Source organism: Chaetura pelagica, unplaced genomic scaffold, assembly GCF_000747805.2.
Source record: "Chaetura pelagica isolate M959 unplaced genomic scaffold, ChaPel_1.0 scaffold275, whole genome shotgun sequence".
NCBI classification, from domain to species: Eukaryota; Metazoa; Chordata; class Aves; order Apodiformes; family Apodidae; genus Chaetura; species Chaetura pelagica.
Genome location: NW_009953486.1, coordinates 120,986 through 139,059, shown reverse-complemented (window position 1 = coordinate 139,059; position 18,074 = coordinate 120,986). Strand labels below are relative to the sequence as shown.

At 43.1% G+C, this 18,074-nt stretch overlaps 1 protein-coding gene across 1 annotated transcript in view; it reads right to left on the bottom strand.

Annotated features, from left to right (window-relative positions):
• RTEL1 (regulator of telomere elongation helicase 1) overlaps nucleotides 1-18,074 on the bottom strand; it is a 42,152-nt gene that overhangs the window by 8,462 nt on the left and 15,616 nt on the right. Inside the window, exons 16-30 of the mRNA XM_009998709.1 lie at nucleotides 17,465-17,597; nucleotides 17,196-17,309; nucleotides 15,565-15,605; nucleotides 14,376-14,461; nucleotides 13,587-13,664; nucleotides 12,773-12,850; nucleotides 11,946-12,089; nucleotides 11,140-11,255; nucleotides 10,247-10,370; nucleotides 9,040-9,190; nucleotides 7,209-7,363; nucleotides 4,854-4,949; nucleotides 3,118-3,328; nucleotides 1,824-1,961; nucleotides 1,191-1,307 (exon numbers count right to left, since the gene is read on the bottom strand). Of these exons, the coding sequence (XP_009997011.1) occupies nucleotides 1,191-1,307; nucleotides 1,824-1,961; nucleotides 3,118-3,328; nucleotides 4,854-4,949; nucleotides 7,209-7,363; nucleotides 9,040-9,190; nucleotides 10,247-10,370; nucleotides 11,140-11,255; nucleotides 11,946-12,089; nucleotides 12,773-12,850; nucleotides 13,587-13,664; nucleotides 14,376-14,461; nucleotides 15,565-15,605; nucleotides 17,196-17,309; nucleotides 17,465-17,597 (1,782 nt within the window). The remainder of the gene's footprint in view (nucleotides 1-1,190; nucleotides 1,308-1,823; nucleotides 1,962-3,117; nucleotides 3,329-4,853; nucleotides 4,950-7,208; nucleotides 7,364-9,039; nucleotides 9,191-10,246; nucleotides 10,371-11,139; nucleotides 11,256-11,945; nucleotides 12,090-12,772; nucleotides 12,851-13,586; nucleotides 13,665-14,375; nucleotides 14,462-15,564; nucleotides 15,606-17,195; nucleotides 17,310-17,464; nucleotides 17,598-18,074) is intronic.

Here is an 18,074-nt window from a genome sequence, read left to right as displayed (position 1 = left end):
CTCTTCAGAATGTTGAGTCTTTGATTTCTGATAGATTAGAAGATAACTGTCTGGTTTGCATATTACAGGCATGTAAATATGGAGGAAGTACATGATAAGAAATACATTTAAATTAACCACCCACATCTTTTGGTATTTAGATCTCAGATCTTTTAAAGAAGGTAAAGAAGGTAATGAAATTTTAAAACATGGGCTTAGTTCCATTTCCTGAAAGGGGAAAACCACGGGTATGAATTTTATAATCAGTATTTTTTATTGCAGATCACGCAGCTCCTTGGCACCTGCACAGGAGCAGGCCCTCCTTAAAGGGGGAGCAGCAGAAATACATACATTTCTTGCCATTATTTTCTGAATTACTTTCAGTGGAAACAAGTTTCTGTGAAGATTAATCTGATGGGCCTCAGGACAATGTAACTACCAAAGATTGTTTATTTCAGGTGTTCTTAAAATACCAACCAAAACAGGAAAACAAATCTTAAAAAACAACATAGCTCCATACATTAAAAGCTTTTAAAGGCTTCCAGGAAATGTCTGCTTTTTATTTACTTAGTTTTTTTTAAAGAAAGGATTGGCCTTTGACTATTCTTTACACTTTAAAGAAGGGCTTCTAAGCTGCCCAACATTCCTACTAATTTCCTTTTAAGAAATAAAAAAATTCCCAGCTATTCTCAGGAAAATCTGTAATGAAATCATAACTGAGCCTTTGACTTCAAAGATAAATACTGGGTAGAAGGAGATTAGAGGGGTGCAGACAGAGATTAGTGCAGCTGAGAGAACACATTTGCAAGTCTGATTCTGCAGAAAGGCCAGACTGTCCACGTGAGGAGTGAGCACAAGACCAACAACAACTGCTTTTATCCTTCATACCTGGATCCACATTGGCCTCATCTAAAATGACACTCCTTAAATGTCTCTTTCACAGGAAGCCCAGCAGTCCTGTGCTCAACTCACCCCTTCCCTCACTGATGTTTGCAAACTTCTGTCTTTAGTTGGTTTCTTCCACATCCACCTCAATTTAATTTCTTGGTTTTTCTGTTCTGTTGGGTACAATCCTTGCTGAAAATTCTGAATTACCACCACTCTTACCTACAGAGTGAGCCACTCTACTAAGGGAGCACAGAAGCTCCCACCAGAGGAGTATAGTTAGTGATGAAATAACACACAACCTATATTACTGGGACTGTGGGTACCTGCTCTCTTCAGCCCTGCTGTCAAGTGACACCCTCCACGGTTCAGATGCAGCCCAGAGTTCAGCTGAGCACACGAGTCCTTGGAGGAGGCAGTTTTCTGCTGACTCTGTTTTAGTTCTGTTGAATCAAACCAGTCTGTTATCAGTCAACTTGGGGGAAAAATGAACACAGAATAGTGAACTTCCAAGAATGCCACTCAGTGCTGCAAACACCTGATATAAACACAGAGCTGAACTTCCCTGGTAAGGGGGATGAGCTCACACTTTGCTTTTTTTAGGCCTTTATTGTCCAGGGACTCAAATACTTCACCAGCTCTGTTGACAATTCTGGTGGCATTACGTGGGCAGCAAAGAAAACAAACAAAGTTTTTAAAACCACAGATTAGGTTCTTACTTTAAATAGTCTGTAAGATCCCCTTTAGCAATGGGGCATCATTACTCACCAGGCAGTAACCAATGCTTGGGCACCTGTGTGTGCTCAGGGGGAGGATCACACAGAGTGGAGGTTTAGCTCAATATTGATCAAACTAAATTGTTTCCCACCTTTGCCTTTCTACATATGAAGACACATCTTGCCCCACAATTGGGTAATACCCATCAAATGACACAAAGGTGCCTGACACAAGCTCCTCACCTCCCTCCTTGGCCAGTGTCTGTCTCTCCTCCCGCAGCAGGCTGTGCTCAGGTTTGTAGCCACAACCCACTCCAGTCAGACTGCAACAGGCTTCATCAAACTGCTTTTTATGCTGAGGCCGAACAAACTGGTAAAATCCTGTCATGAGAGAGGGGGAGGAAGGGAAGAAATTAAAAAAAAATAAGAGACACAGTCCCACCACCAGCAATAGGTGCCACAGAAACCTACAGCAGCAGGACTAGGGCAGGAATGGATGGTAAGTAACTTAGAATCTAAACAGCACTATCTGACATTTATACAATAAAGACACTTGCAAGTTCCACAAAGGTCAATATCATGCAAATTTCCAGCAACATCATTACCAGTAGGTAATAACCATAACTCTTCTCACTGTAAAGATGTTTTACCTCGTGGTGAAACCGCTACTTGTGGCAAAGGTCGTACCCGCTGGGCTGGTGTGTTGGATAACTGATAGGATGTTATCCCTTACTTACCAGGAAGTGCTTGCCAACCAAAAGCCTAAATGTCAGATGAACTTTAGGTTTCAGGTGCCTGTCACATTGGAAAACTAGACTTAAGCCTTAATTTGGCAAACCAGTATTTTTTTTATTTATATAATAAGATCAGTGACTTGGGAAGCAGATTGTGGCCCCTCTTAGTACCAAGTGCTCAGGTTAAGCTTCCCATCCCTGAACTTTGAAAATAACCTTAAGCAATTTCCAGGATGCATAACTGCTTTTTAAAATTTTTAGTAGATGAAGGAAGTCCCAGAAAAATATCTTAAGTTGAAAGGGAAAGGAAAATTCAGGGAGAAGACACTGTCCAGTTCCTGCTAATGCAGCTGTTAAAAGCTGCAAGAAGATACCAGCTGCCTCAGCCAATGGGCCCCCCTGGCCCAGGTCACCTGCTTTATACTCACAATAATTTAAGTAGAAAATTTCTCTAGATATTGTGTCTACTGCTTCAACACTGAACCCTCCCAAATGCATCTACCCAACTCGCACAACCAGACTCTTGCTCTCACCTCCCAAACCACAGGGAACAAGCTGTACTACTTCTAGGCAAAGTTTAAAATTAACAAAAGCTTTGATGGAACGTGATTTTTATTCAGGCCTGTCAAGACTCAAACTAATCTATGATAATTAGGTTGAGAAGATTTCCTGAGTGATCTGGGGATATAAAGGGATGAATGTTAAGGATCCTCATCCTGACAGAGCTGCACCTCCAGTCTAAACCACCTCTGCTCAAAAGACAAAATTCACATGACACAAACACACTAGGAAAGCTGTCACACCTCGTAACAAGACATGCTTGTTTTCATCCTCTGTAAAGAGGGAGCTCATCTGAGATAACATGGCAGGGAAGTCATCTGTTGTCTTGTAGTGCTGAAGGGCCTTAGAGAAGAGCTCATAGTTCTGCTGGCTCAGAGTCTCCTTCACCGTTGCGATGTAGAGAGTCGCTCGGGCCTTCTTGGGCTCTGCTGGGTCTGCTTTCTTATCAACTTGCTGTGAAGGAAGGAAGGAAGTTTCCAGTAAATAGTTGGACTTGAGGAGCTCGTCTCACCTGAATCCAGATGGAAGCAACATATTCACAATTCTGCCAACACATAAAACAACAAGTGCTTTCAACTAACAGGTTACTGTCTCTTGTAATTCTGGTAATCACCCCTATGACATCCATGTGTTATTTCTCCCTCAAAAAACACTCAAACAGCTTCACTGCCATGAAATAAACACAAATCTAACCAGCCTGCCTCCTGGAAATGTCCTGTTAACTGCAAAACATCAATCTCTGAAGCAGGAGACACAAAGAATGGAAGGTGCTCAAGTATTTGGGTTCCTCCAAGACATTTCTCGAAGCTAGAGAAAGCCAGACTGGTCTCCCTTGCTGGGAAACATTCTGCTACTATCACAAGCAGCAAGGAGTTAACAAAGGTCCAGAACAACCTTTGTGACAGTGACCAGGCATTAAAGTGCACACATGTGGAGCACAAGCTGTTGGACCCTTGTCACATGTCTTCATGACAAAACCCAGCATCAAGGAGGCCAATCTCAGAGGCACAGCACATTGCTCACTGCTCCAGCTAATCACTGTGCCTGTTTCTAAGACATGAACCCCTCTGTCACCTGGGAGCCTCCATTCCCTCCCAGAGGAGCCCCTTCCCTGCTGACACAGCTGCCTGCTTCAGAGGAATATTCCTAGAGAAGGCAGCCAAGTCTCATTGCACAATTCTTAGGAGAGGGCTTAATGAGAGAAGTGACATTTACTCCTTACCTTGAGGGGTAGCTGACTCACCCTGACATTCAGATGGCAACAAATTCCAAACACAGCCTCTGCAAGGAACCTGCTCCCTTCCCCACACTTTGGATACTATTGCTCCAGAATCAGTGACTACTTAGGTCAGTTTTTTTGCTGGATGTCTGAGAGTCTGACAGCCAGCACCCAGCTGGGACACTACCCTGGACAACTACTGGCACACACCAGCACCCAGGGGATTCTTGTGAATTTGTCATGCCTCTTACACTGCATAATGAATTAGCTGAGTTTGAAGACAGGGCAAAACAACAATGCCCAACTGCAGACAAAGCACAGAGCAACACACCACCATAGGTGGGTTAGGATGTGACCACTTATCCAAATGAAACTGGTCAGTTTTACCACTTGAAGGCTCTACCAGCTGGACTAGATGATCGTTGTAGGTCCCTTCCCACTGAACTACTCTATTCTAGTCCAAAATAATGAAACCACCCATTTGGCCAATGGGAGATATTGGCAAGATAGTCAATGCCAGAAAATAATTATTTTCACCTACTAAGCCTGCTTGGACCTGTGCTTGGTGGGGTCTGTGACGTCAAGACTGGAGGAAGAGCATGACAGAAATAGACTTCAGATGTGCATTAGTGCATATTTACAATTTGGAGAAAAAACATAATTGCTCTGGCATCAGTCATCTGTCTGCCAGGAGATTTGCAATTCAAATGAGAGCTGATCTGCAGAGCAGAGGGATGGCACAGACATGGGAACACATACTGTATTGCTGATGAGCTTTATTTTCTTCCTTCCTCCTTTCTGCTCATCTGTTAACCTCTTCTCATACTGAAGGGAGAGTGTTGACAAACGTTGTGCCTGTGAAGATTAAAAGATGACAGGTCCAAAAAATGCTTCTCAAAGTTACTGCCCATTTAATGTACCCATTTCCAGTGGTAATTGTTAACCCAGTTTGAGACACCGTTCCAGAAAGTAAAACAAGTCAACCTAAATGACAGCAACAGCAGAGTCTCCAGTATTATATCAAACCAATATCAACCACATTAAAAACCATCACCTAAGAACCAGAAGACACTGTGGTACAGCCCCATCTTGCTGGTTTCTACAGGTAAGTGATTTATTTCCTCTTGCCCAATAAGGGATTTCATAGTGAATAGATGACTATCAGTGCATTTAAAGAATAGGGGGGTTCACCTGAGAGGAACCAGTGAAAGGTCACAGTACCCCCACATTCCATTGTGACTTCTAAACACATCTGTTCAGATCACACAGCTTCACAGTCACATTAAACTCACTACAAATAAACGACCACCACTAAAAATAAACACAACCCCAAGCCAGTAACTTCAGATTTGACAGTTTGTAGAGTCAGTTGTTTGTATTTCTGAGTATCACCCTTCAGTGCAGTCATAATACTGCAAGGATCCTGAATGGCAGACAGTCATGAGCATATTTAACTATATTTTATTTTAAAGTCATGTTATGGAATGAAGAACTGGAACACTGGCAGCAAGTCTAACATTTATGATACATGCAATAAGTCAGAAGATCAAAACCATCATAATCCTGGACTATGTGAAGGTGCCACCTTGAACAGCACGATCCAGAAGAAATAAGGCTCCTGAAAGACAAGTTTCCATAAAGTACATCTCCCAAAGAAAAGTGAGTATGAGGAACTGTCAAATAATTCTTTAAAGGGCTTCTTTTCTTCTTTTTCACACCAAGCAAATTGTTTCAGAATGACAACAGCTACATTTCCATTATTTAGGGAACAGTATAACCTTGAGTAAAGAAAAAAAAGCAGTTACCCAGGTACTACAGTGGCTGGTGAAGAAACCTGGAACACACCAACCCCACCACTGTCCAAAGCCAGTGCTTAGGGAAATCAGCTCAGTACTGGGCTCCAAGTGCAAGATGGCCAGAGGCACTGCACATCTCAGGAACAGACTCCCCACTTCTCTGGTGCCACAGGTCATCAATTTGAGTGCAGACCAGGATGCCCCCACTGCTCTGCAGATGGGTGGTGAAGATGAACAGAGCCAGCAGACAGGAGCTGACTCGCTGCCCAGCTGTTGGGACCATGGACTGATCTGATTTGAGGAACTGCTGAGCTTTGCCAAAGGCTGTGCAGCTCTGCTAACCAGTTCCTGCAGCTGGCTTAGCAAATCCCTGGGGGTGTGCCAGGCTTTCCAAAGAATCCGTTCTGGTGTCTGTGTCATGGTGGCCCATGGGTGATGGAGTCAGTTTCTCAATCAGCCACATGCCAGTAAAGATGGGCAGGGCTTGTTCCTTTCTCCAGGTCTGCACATTCTCTGTTTTGCACTTGTCTCCATCCATCCCCCCTAGACCTCCTGAGATATCCCCCCAGATCCTCCTTACGCTCCCACACTTCCCCTGAGACATTTTTCCCCGGAGCAAATTACCCTGGCATGTTGCAATAGACACTCCTGAAGGCCACACGCAGCAGCCAAACAGTCTGCAACCCAGCAGTAAAACATCCCTGCTGCTGCTTGCCAGGGACCTGCTGCACCCACATCTGCAAGCAGGGATTTTGGGAAAGCAAGAGCACAGCCTGCTCACTGACATATGCAAAATACCAACCCAAGAAGAAAGAAAATGAACAGCACAGAAGCTTTGTTGTGGAATTTCAATTCAGATAAAATGTTGCCCAAGTCTGGGAGATTCGTTCTCTGAGGCAAATGAGAGACTTTCAGATGAAAGTGCAGCCTCTAATTCATCACCTCTTCCCCACCCTCTCTTAAATTCAGTCTCTGGTCACACACCAAGTGCTGACGCAGATCACGCCCAGGAGGAACAGTGTCTGCCAAGCTCTTTGTTAGAGCAATTTGCCCTCCAGAGCATGGTTAACTTCCAGGAATCTACGTGGTCAGCAGCTCTGGAGCACAGCACATGCAGGTACCTGCTGTTATCTCACTGAACGTGGTAAGAAAACTCTTTGATTAAGCTTCATTGTGAGAACTTGTGGTTACTGGTGCCAACTACATTGAGTTCCTCCTGAATGAGGGTTGAACTGGTACTCTGAAATCCATGACTAATTCACTCTGCTTTAGAGCATAGTACTCACAAGCCAGTGTCCTCCCAGGCCATTGCCATTACCTTCTCCTCTCCTGTCCAGTCACTTTCCTCCTCTACATCTTCATTGCTCTTCTCACTGCGCTCCAGAGCATCCAGAAGCCCAGCACAGTGTCTTCCAGGGGAGAGGACCTCTTGTTCATACTCAGTGCACAGGCTGGATCCTCCATCTCCATTTACTGGCACCAAAGCACAGTAGAGATGACAAATTAACATTCCACATTATCTCCCGCATTTTATTTGACTTAGTATTACCTCAAAATCCCATGTAGCAATCCACAAAGATGTGCTGGTTTGTTTAACTTTCCATGTCTTGCAAAACTGCATTATGTGACTTAGTAAGAAGTTTGCTTTGGTCATTGACACCCAACATTGCTCAAGCATTTGTTACCACAACCTGTTGGGCTTCTCAAGCTTTACCTTAAGTGATGGTCATATTTAACCTCAAAAATGCTTAGGACCAATGGAAAAAAATCTTACTGCAGTTGTCTGTGTTTAACTACTTCAACTTCATGGATTTCCCCAATACTGAGTTCCTGTTTTATTTAAGAGATTCTGGCACAAAATAGGATTTATTAAATGGAACAAGTGTTTTTAAAGCCTACAGTTCTCACAGTATCAATACCTGTAAGACACAGACACCCTCAGGTCCCAAGAATACATATTCTTGCTAATCAGGATCCAGGTGTATTTGGTTTTAAACAGAAGAATCTGGAGCTGTAGGCAGTGTTAAGTCAGCATCTGTTTGCTACTTTTGAAAGGCACTCTCCTCAAACTATATTTCCACTGTTTTGTGAAATTACTTCAGCAGTTACTAAGAAAAGCTACTATTTTGAGAAGACTGGAGGTATATTGCATGTGAAAATTATTAACAATTTAATATAATAATATTTAATGTTACATAAAATTGATTTATACTTACACACTTATAAATATCTAAACAATAATTTAGAAAAGTATTAATTAAAAGCCTGTATAAGAAACTCTTTAGCCAGAACTATGAGCACAGGTGTAGTTTGATGCTACAGTTGATGCAACTGAAAAGGCCTCTCAAAAGAGGCAGCTTCTTCCTTTCACTTCCAGCCACACATTCCAGCCCATTCTTTGAGATGGATCTACCAGCCACATGGATAAAAGGTGAATTGGTTCAGCAAGCTCATCTGCTTGCTCTGCAGCTGCACAACAGGTAAATTCACATCAAGGGAAGGAGCACAAGCACATGGCTGGAAATTGAGGGGAAAAAATGCAGAGGCCAAAGAAAACCCTTCCAAGGACAACCTGCAGCCACACTGTAACAACAAATCACCCTCACACTCAGTCACAACTAGTTTGGAACCAGTTTTAAACACAACTTCATTGTTCTGTTCCAGAACAGCAAGCCACCCAGAGTAGAACATTCTGAAAGAATATCTGATGTGAGATACAATTTCTTCTTTGGCATTAGCTCACCAGAAATGTTAAGATACTGGGGTTTTTTACCCCCAAGGTCAATGCCCTGTTTCCTTACTCAGTTTTCTCTTTGTGTCATTCATACAATAGCATGGAAGAAGGATAAATGAAAGTCAGTGCCAGTCAGAAACAGACTTCCAGCTCTTATATATTATCTATGATATTCCACCACACCCCACCTGTTCTGCAGGACACGTTTTCAGGCCCTATTTGCCTCTTTGCCCAGTAGTTGCAGCTGGTTCCCCCATTTTCTAATGCTGAGCAATGTCCCTTTTAATCAGGCTTTCACATCAGTCTTTGAGCTCTCCTTGCTTTCTCTCCCATTCCTGTTTCCAGTCTCTTACTCTTCCTTGTTTGGTTCTCCTTGCAACAAAAGAACAGTGTATCTGTGAGGACTCAAACCTACCTTTTCTTTTCCTCTTCAAACTAGGAACATGGTCATCCAAATTTTTGGCTTTTTTCAGAGAGAGGATCTGCTCAGCTGAAGTTGATGGTGCTGTGTTTTCACTGAGGGAACCAGCAGAGGCAGGAAGGCACTGTGGCAGGGGTGGGGGCATCTGCAAACAGTTTACAAAGTGTTAGAGTAGGCAAAAGATACTCCACCACTCCACTTCTTTTGCCACCAAACATCTCAGCAACAATCCAAAGACATCACCTCCTTGACAGCAAGATTGTTATGCATTCTGGAATCACATGCTTTTCAAAAAAGGACCAAATCACCAGGAGGTGACACAGATAAAGTCTAGCAAGGCTTAAAACTCAGTAACCTGTGTAACAGAAAAAGGGTCATGACCTGCCTGAAGAACAACTTCTTCCTAACACTGTTCCTGCACCACAGCTGCCCCTGACAACGCACACTGGGCTGTGGTTCTTATTTACCATGAAACTCCCGTTTATGATCAGAAAAGATCATCAAGTCATTCAGTATTACCCATCTGTAACTTATTATTCTGAATAACTAGTATTTGGCTCAAGCATCTTCCAGGAAGCAATCCAAGGCTGTATGTGAAAATTTGAGTGTTTACTTTAACATTAACCTCCATTTTGGGCACAATTCCCCCTTCTGGCTTCCAGCCAAGCTATCTTTTCACAGTATTGCTTTTTTTTAAATCAGAGAACTACTACTGAGAAAAAAGCTTTGCAATCCTAAGAGAGAAGCTGGATTGGTAAAGATGACCCAGTGATGAACTGTGACAGCAACAGCTGGACTTGGCTTGGATACCTCTTTGTATCAGTCAGCTTAGATTTGAAGGTCAGGGTCTGACTCTTCCACACATACTGTCACCCTGAGGGTGAGGTGGAGAGCTGCTTGGTGCTAACATCAGTTCCAGTATTTGCACACCATCCAGTGGAAGGTATGTTTACTCAGGAGTGACTAGAAAAGGAAGTTATTTTTGTGATCCAGCTTCATGAGTTGCACAACATGACAACACATCCTGTCCCAGCTCACGCTTGGAGAGAGATGAGCCACATCCCCTTTCCTGTAAAGCTTCCAGTGTTTAGCAGTGACAGCTGACTCCACCGTGTCTCTCACCTGCCTTAGTACTCCCAGATTCCAACACTCTCAATAAAAAACAAACCAAACAAAACCAACAAGTTTTCAAGACACTTACAATTTCCTGAGCAACACGGAAGAAGAGGGAGACACTCCTGACTGCGTGTCCAAAGTTGTCATAGACGCTGACGTAGGGACGGACCCAGGAGGGCAGCTTGCCTCTCACATCCCCAGTTGTGAACCTACCAAGGGTTGGAAAAGGAGAGAATTACTTGCCAGGCTGACCTACATGAGTTAAATAATCTCTAGATCAGGGTCTAAAAGGACAAGGGAGAAGCAGCAAGGCAACAGAAAACAGAAACGGTGCAAGAAATAGAATGGGCTGATGTTTTCACCAGGAGAATAGGGCTTTGTTCACACCATGTATCCCAAAAGCAGCCAATTCCCATCCTGAATCCATAAAAACTGTCTCCAGTAGTGCTGAACTGTGACATGCTCACTGCTCCCCATCAAGCCTCACACTGCAGGCTACCAATCCAACTCTTTGTGCTCATTATATACAGGTTGTATTAATATTACATCAATGGATATTAACTAGTATATAATGGATCTACTATTACATTGCTGAAACAACATCACCTCTCCTCATCTCATCTTCCTCCTCTCAAAAAACCTGCAGTGACTCCTCAAATAAGAGATGGAGACAACGAAAAAGTTTAAGTATTATTCGCATAATTTCCGGTAGAATTACAAACATAAATTCAACTAACTGGCTTATTTTCCATCAACACCATTAATCCTTCTCACCAGCTCCAAGACAACACGTTCTGGCAGCAGAAGACAATGACCCAGTCGCTGTCTGGAAGCAGTGCTATTTTTATAGGACCTGTTACACAAAATTATCTAATTGTCAACTGTAGCCTTTTCCAAAGAGTAACTTCTGCATGTTTTTATACCAAATACCACATAAAGGTGTTGGTGAATGTTTATGTTCCAGAGGGAAGGCATCACCTGTGGTCACAGAGGAAGATGGCCCCGTAGTCCTGGCGGTGCCGGATGACCCTGCCGATGGCCTGGTTGACGGCCCGGGAAGCTTGCTGGCTGTACCACTCCCTCCCAGATAAATACTGCAACAGGGGGTGAAAGAGTTAACATTATTTGCCAGGTAAAATGCATCCTTCCTGCTGTACAGCCACTCTTTCTGAAGAAAAACGTATCCAACAAGATCTACTAACACATCTCAGTGTCTTGGAAAACCAAGTACGGGGTGACTCGGATATCACACCTGATTCTGGTGCCCAGAACACTCAATCAGCAACATCCAGTTACTGCTCAGTGTGTGATGCACTGACAGCCTGGTATGTACAACAGACCCACCATATTACTTAAGAGCAGCTGCTCTCCTGCAGGACAAAAAGCTAAAATTATAATGCTGTTCATTGCCTGAAGCAACAGGAAAAAACCCCAAGCACAAAGCCAAGCCAAAGCCAAGCAACCAAACCCGACAGTATTCATCCCCTCAAACCATCAAAACAAAAATCCCCAAAACAGCCAAGCACAGGCAATGCTGCCCACCTTCTCTCTGGATGAAGTTATTCCCTCAGAAAGATAACTTTGCCCCATCCCTGGAAGTGTTCCAGGCCAGGTTGGATGGGGATCTGGGCAACCTGGTCTAGAGGGAGGTGCCCCTGCCCACGCAGGGGGGTTGGATCTAAACGATCTTTTATGGTGCCTTCCAACCCAAACCATTCAGAGAGAAGGAGAAATGATGACAGGAATGTGCAACCAGGCAGCAGTGAAAAGCTGCCCAGCTTTACCTGAGCACCTGCACCACTTTTTCTCATTTCATCCAGGAACTGCATCTTCAGAACGACCCTGGGCTCCATGCGAGGAGGAAACGGAAGCCCAGTAATGATGACTCCTCGTCCATTGTTGTCAGCAAAGTCCAAGCCTTCACTGGCCTAAAGAGACAGGGTCTTCCATCATCAACAGGATTTGAAGTGACTTTTCCAAACAATTCAGCAGTTATTGGCCTTTTTTCTCCACTAAATTAAACCCCCAGCCAAGTCTAGTTTATGAACACGTTAGGAATAGTTCAAAAGAAGCTGAATCTTCCCTCAGTAGATAAGAAGCAGCAGCAAAAAAGCCTTAAATGTTATTTACCATTTTGCAGATATTTCCACCGGTATCACAAATCAATTTATCAGCACAGGAAAATGTAAATGAAACTGTGTCCAGAGGACCTGAAGTTAATGTAAATTCTTTAAAGCTGAACAATATTTTTGGTTTTCAGCAGTGTTGTTTTAACACGTTTAATTAGAAATGTTTCTCTTAGTTCTCCTCCAATACTGTTGCTCCCATTTGATGAGATGGGTTTTTGGTGAGCAGCCACCAGGAAATGTGAAGGGGATGAGCATCATCTTCACAAGACCTCAGAGATTGATCCCTTTTATCCAAGCAGGAATAAGGCATATGTGAACTTGACACAATTTCTACAAGGCTTCAGGGCATCCCAGTTTTCTTGGGAGTTTTTCCCCACACATAATTGCAGTCTCTTAACAGAAACACACTGAGATCCAAAATGTTTCCCCCCCATCAACTATACAATCTCATCTCAGAGGAAACCAAGGCTCAGTTTTAGTACCTTTCCCCGGCACACAGCCAGGAAAGCAGCTCCATTGGATGCAGGACAGACAACTTTATTGTAGTAGGCTCCCATCACCTACAAGATAAACTAGTTTAAGCAAAAGCATGAATGGTATCACCCTTTGCACATGCACAGATAGACATCTTCACCAGCTAAATCACATTTTAGATCTTGTGAACAAGTGAAATTAAGCTGGCTTAGTATAATGTTCTTTACTGCTACTAACAGCAAATATGAGGGGCCATTTCCTTAGCAACCCCTTTACATTCCTGGGAAATCCAGGACACCTCAAGGTAAGCATAAAGGATTAATGGCAGATACTTCTTGTGAAAAGGCAGAACATGGACTGCCCTGTGCTTCTGCAGAGCCTTGAGTAGAATGGGCAAACCAGGGAAGCAACTCAAGGGTGTTATTTACTCCAAGAAGCAAACAGAACAGTTATAAATAAAGAAGATGACATTGCACAGTTCCTTAACAGCCAGAATATGACAAGCTGGGAGGAACCGCCCCACAGAACATCAGAAGATGCTGCCTGCTGAAGTGGCAGCTTTCTGCCACCTCCAGCCCTCAGTCCATGTGTGTTGGCTGCTGTTACATGAGGAGATTTCAAAGTAGGAATGTACCCTGCACATCCAGCCAGAGGAGTAAAGGATGCCCAGAACTATACTTCAAAGAAGCTCTCAGAGCATTTTCATTAGATCCTAGGATAACATTTGGGTGCTGTTTCACACCTAAACACATCTTAGAGAGGGTATTTAAACACCAAAACAGTTTCTTAACATGCCAGAGGTATGTAATGCAAGCAATCAACCTCTGCAAAGCTTCCTTTGTTCCTGGGCTCCACAAACATCGGCTTCACTTCCTCTATTCTCTTGGCAAAGTCGTGTTCCTGTTACAGACAATGAACAAAGAACAATGAACAGATCAGCACCAGCCACGTGTGATCAGCACACACATTTGAGTGGTCACCATGGACCTCCCCAACACAGTCTGCTCCTCTCTTGGCAAACACAGGAAGAGGCAGAAGCAGAAACACACAGTCCCACCACCAGCAGAGATTCCTTGCATTTGATGCAACTCAGACACCACTAGACACAAGTGTCAATTTTTTCTCCTTCCATCTTGCAAGTTCCCATCACCCACCTCCCAGCAGGACACTTCTGTCCCACCATTCACTTGTAGGGAGCAGGAGCATTTAAAACAGAACTGTTCTACCAAGTTTCACCAGGGACACACAAGCCATGAGCAACAGCTACAAAAGTTACACTTGCAAAAGTTACAAATTAAAAATGAAAGCTAAAAGCTCATATTGGGATTTTTCTTTTCCCCTAAGAGTTGAAACACTTGGACCAACCATAATTTGGAGGTTGAAGTCTGGTAAAATTAAATGCACTAAGAGACCAGATAACATATTAAGATTATTTTTGTTTGGTTTCTACACCATCACATTTCAGGGCATTGTGATCAAAAGAAGCCTGGCTTGGGTTTCTACTTCCTTATCAATGTTTTTAATGAGCAACATAACATACAGCATACAACAGCATAACTACAAACTGGTGTGTAACTGAACCACCCAATGAAGGCAGAGCAATGAATATACCCTCCAGTACTCCAGGCTCTTATCCATGACAGGATAGGATGGGAAGAAGACCAAGAGGCCATGTGGCACAACTCGCACCAGGTTACCTGCAAGGAGACAGGAAAGTGTCCAGCTGAGGGCATCTTCAGCCAGGGGTGGAGGAGCCAAACTCTAAAAGCAAAACCAACTAACAGCATGGCTTGCTTCCTAAAGTCTTTTCTGCTTGCTTGATGTGAGCATTCATGTATTGGGTGGAAGTTTGTGTTTATTTTTTTAAAATCATTTCAATAATGTATATTGTCATGAAGGTATAAACATTAATACAAATGTCCAACTAGCTTTCTAAAGTGTAGTGGTAACAGAAAAAAACAAACATGAGGAGCTACACCAAACACTATAGATGGAAGAGACATCATCTGCCCCTTTTCCCTTGTGACAGCAGGATTGATTTTTAGATTATTTTCTCCACTCTGTCCATTGCAGCCTAAACATTCAAGGCAATGGCTGAGGCACCACAAGATTGCTTATGTGGGTTTTCTAGTCAAATAGCATGTTTTACTGAGGAAACATTAATCCAGCATTTTGTGAAAGCATCTTCTTAATTTCACCTTTTAGCCCAAGCTGAACACCTCAGAGCAGCCACCCCTACTTCCTTCAAACATTTCTAGATTTAACAGGCTACTTTCAATCTTACTCAGCCAAATTACACAAAAGCTCTTCTTTTATTGCCCTCATCTGTTAAAATTGTGTAGTTCCATTTTATCTGTCCAACATTACCAAAACAATAAATGCTGACTAAGGCAGGTTTGATGCAGGGCCTTCAAAAATAACACAAGAAATGGTATTGGCTTCTTGTGATCCTCAGCTGCTCTGCAAATGATGCTTGGCTGCTTCATCTCTGTGCACTGATTTTCTAGTTTGTTTCGTTTTCTGAGCAGGTTTAGGAACCACATTTTTTACCCAGACACAAACACTTGACAACAACAATAAACTCCTGGCTTGGAAATATTAATCCAAGGAGTTTGTGTGCAACTCCAGGAGCCAGCTGCCTGAGCAAAGAGAAGCACATGGAACCAGACAGCATTTAGATATGCAATGCATCTCTTTACCTCTTCCTGCCTTATTAGGTCTTTTTAGTACTTTTCCTTCCAGGAGATTTCTAGAAATCCTATGCAACAAGTCATTTCTGAAATACACACACTTCACTTACCAACTGTTTTCCCCAGAGAAGATAAATAATCCTCTGAAAACCTGCAAAGAAGAAAAATCAAGCACCATAACTATGTTTCCTTTTCTGTGCTTTTCATCCATACTGAGCTCCTCTGAGACTCATCTGCAGTAGCAGCTCCCTATTCCTACTGCCCTCCTTCCTCTGGCAATCACCCACACCAAGGAAACAAGATTGTTAATATCTTGACTACACCTCACTATCACTATTCCATCTTCTTGCCATCAGCACTGAAGATGCTCTAAGCTTCAATGTTAACAGAATGCAACAAGAGGGACTTGGCAGCCAGAGGAGTTTCATGCTAACAACGTGAGGGTGCAAGTTGTGCCAGAAAAGTCTGCAGGTGCTGCCAAGCATGATGAAACTTACAGCTATTGATAAACCAGGTGTGGTGAGGCTGCATGGGCAGAAAGGGTGAATTTGGTTACTATGGCTGTTATTTATTCGTTGCACAAAGCCAAGTAAATCTCTTTTGCTTTGACTGAAAAAGGACTGTTCTGCAATGAGCAGCATTGATCTGTTTCTTCCAGCCCTGGAGGTCACCTGTTCTCTCATGCTTTTATATTATTTTTAGTACCCTGTACTTTTGCAGGCTGTTTCCCAAGAAACTTACATATGCAGGGAAAAAAAACAACCAACACATTTATTTTTATAAGACCTATAATTACTGGTATCCCCACACAGCCCTTATCACAACACAGCAAACACTGTGAATTCCCTTCCTGCAAAAAGCAGGTGCTCTAGGCCTTGGGGGGTGGATCCCCACCCCTCCTCAAGCCAGTATCTTCAACAAAATACACTGAAACAACAGGTAAGCTTCTGAAAATGAAAAATACAGTCTAAGGGCTTTCCAGACTACTACTTCCCTGTAAAAATCAATTACAATTGCTGAGTCCCTTTCCAGTTCAGTGGAATATCTGGGCATTTCCCCCTTCCTCTCTTCTTTTTCCCTGTAAAAGCTCTTGGAAATCTATTATTTTGTTTTTCTGTATTGCTGAAAAAGAGCAAGTCAGGCCTGCAGGAGGCTGAATTACAGAATTCTCTGATTCAACTTTATATACAAATCTCTGGCTGAAATAGATTTAAGAATGTGCCAACATAAAAATATGTGAGCTACAGGAAGAAAGTTAAACAGAAGAGCATGTGTGTCACACACAGGACCTGATCCTCACTTCAAAGACTGCAACTCTTGACAAATATTTGGATATATTTTCCTTAAGAAGGCAATGCAGAGGCAAGGGAGAGGCTGGTCATGGTGACAAGCTTTAAATATAGAAATAGCTGTTGCAAAGGCCAGTCATGTTCACCCTTCAGCAGAGAAATTTAGGGTGGGGGTCCAAGTCAGCAAGGGTGGACTGCTCCCTAAGGGACTGGGAAGTGGCACCTGAGCATGATTTGAAGGTAGCAGGGCAGGAGTCTTACCAGCCAGGGCCCAGCCCTCCAGTTCTAAATGTTCAATAGTTAATAGTTAAAGGGCATTATTATTCAGCATAGTGATCATCCAAGAAAAGGACTTCAGAGAGCACCTCTTTCACCAGCACCCTGCTGTGGGCAGAACCCAAAATGTCAGAAACCAAGACTTTAGAACAGAATTCCACAGGGAAGTTCATTACCTTCTTTCAAAGGTAGAAGTGAGCACGGTTCCATCAGGTCCCTTGGGAATGATCCCAACCCAAAGCTGGTGTTTCTCAATAACATGAGGATTCTCCAAGCAAACAGGAAAAGGGCTAAAGAAACACAAGAGTAAGAACCTGGTCACACTCCCGTGATTCCCTACTGGCTACCAGTCCAGAACATTTCAAAATCCTGAAGTAAAACCTAAAATCACACAAGCAGATTGTGTCATTTGATAATGGCACTGATCATACATTTGGGCACTTACATTTGCATTTCCATTGTAAAGGATGAGAGGGGGGAGAGGGTCCCACTAGTGAGGATAATGGTCCTGACTCCCTGTCGAACGAGCTCGTGCATGCTGTGCCCAGGGCTGAAGCACCAGTAGCTCAAGGTCTTTCCTGTGTCAAACAAAGAGAAAACACTAAGAAGCCAGTCTGCCAGTAGAAATATTAAAATATCACTAGCATGTAGCATCTGAACTTCTGGAAGTAAAACAGCATCTGAGGGCAAAATTCCTGGCGTGTGTATATTCTGCTTCGGTCCTTCCCAGATTTCCCTGCTATGCCAGTTCAAAATATAGTTGGAAAGGTCACTGCTTGCACCTTCAGTAGGTTATACTTTTAATCAAAAGATGGTTAGAGACAAGACAGAGCATCAGATTTTTGGTTGGCAATTAACAGGCAGATTGAGCAGCTCAAAATACTCAGTCCCACATCCACTGATTCACCTCCCACTGCCAAAGACAACTGGAAGGGGAAGCATGGTAGGGTAACTGCAGAACACTGGGATGAAGAATAAATGGCTGAAGTTACAAAACAAGAAAAAGTATCTCCACCCCTACTCTTGCTTGAAAAGAGAAAAATGCTTCTCCAGCA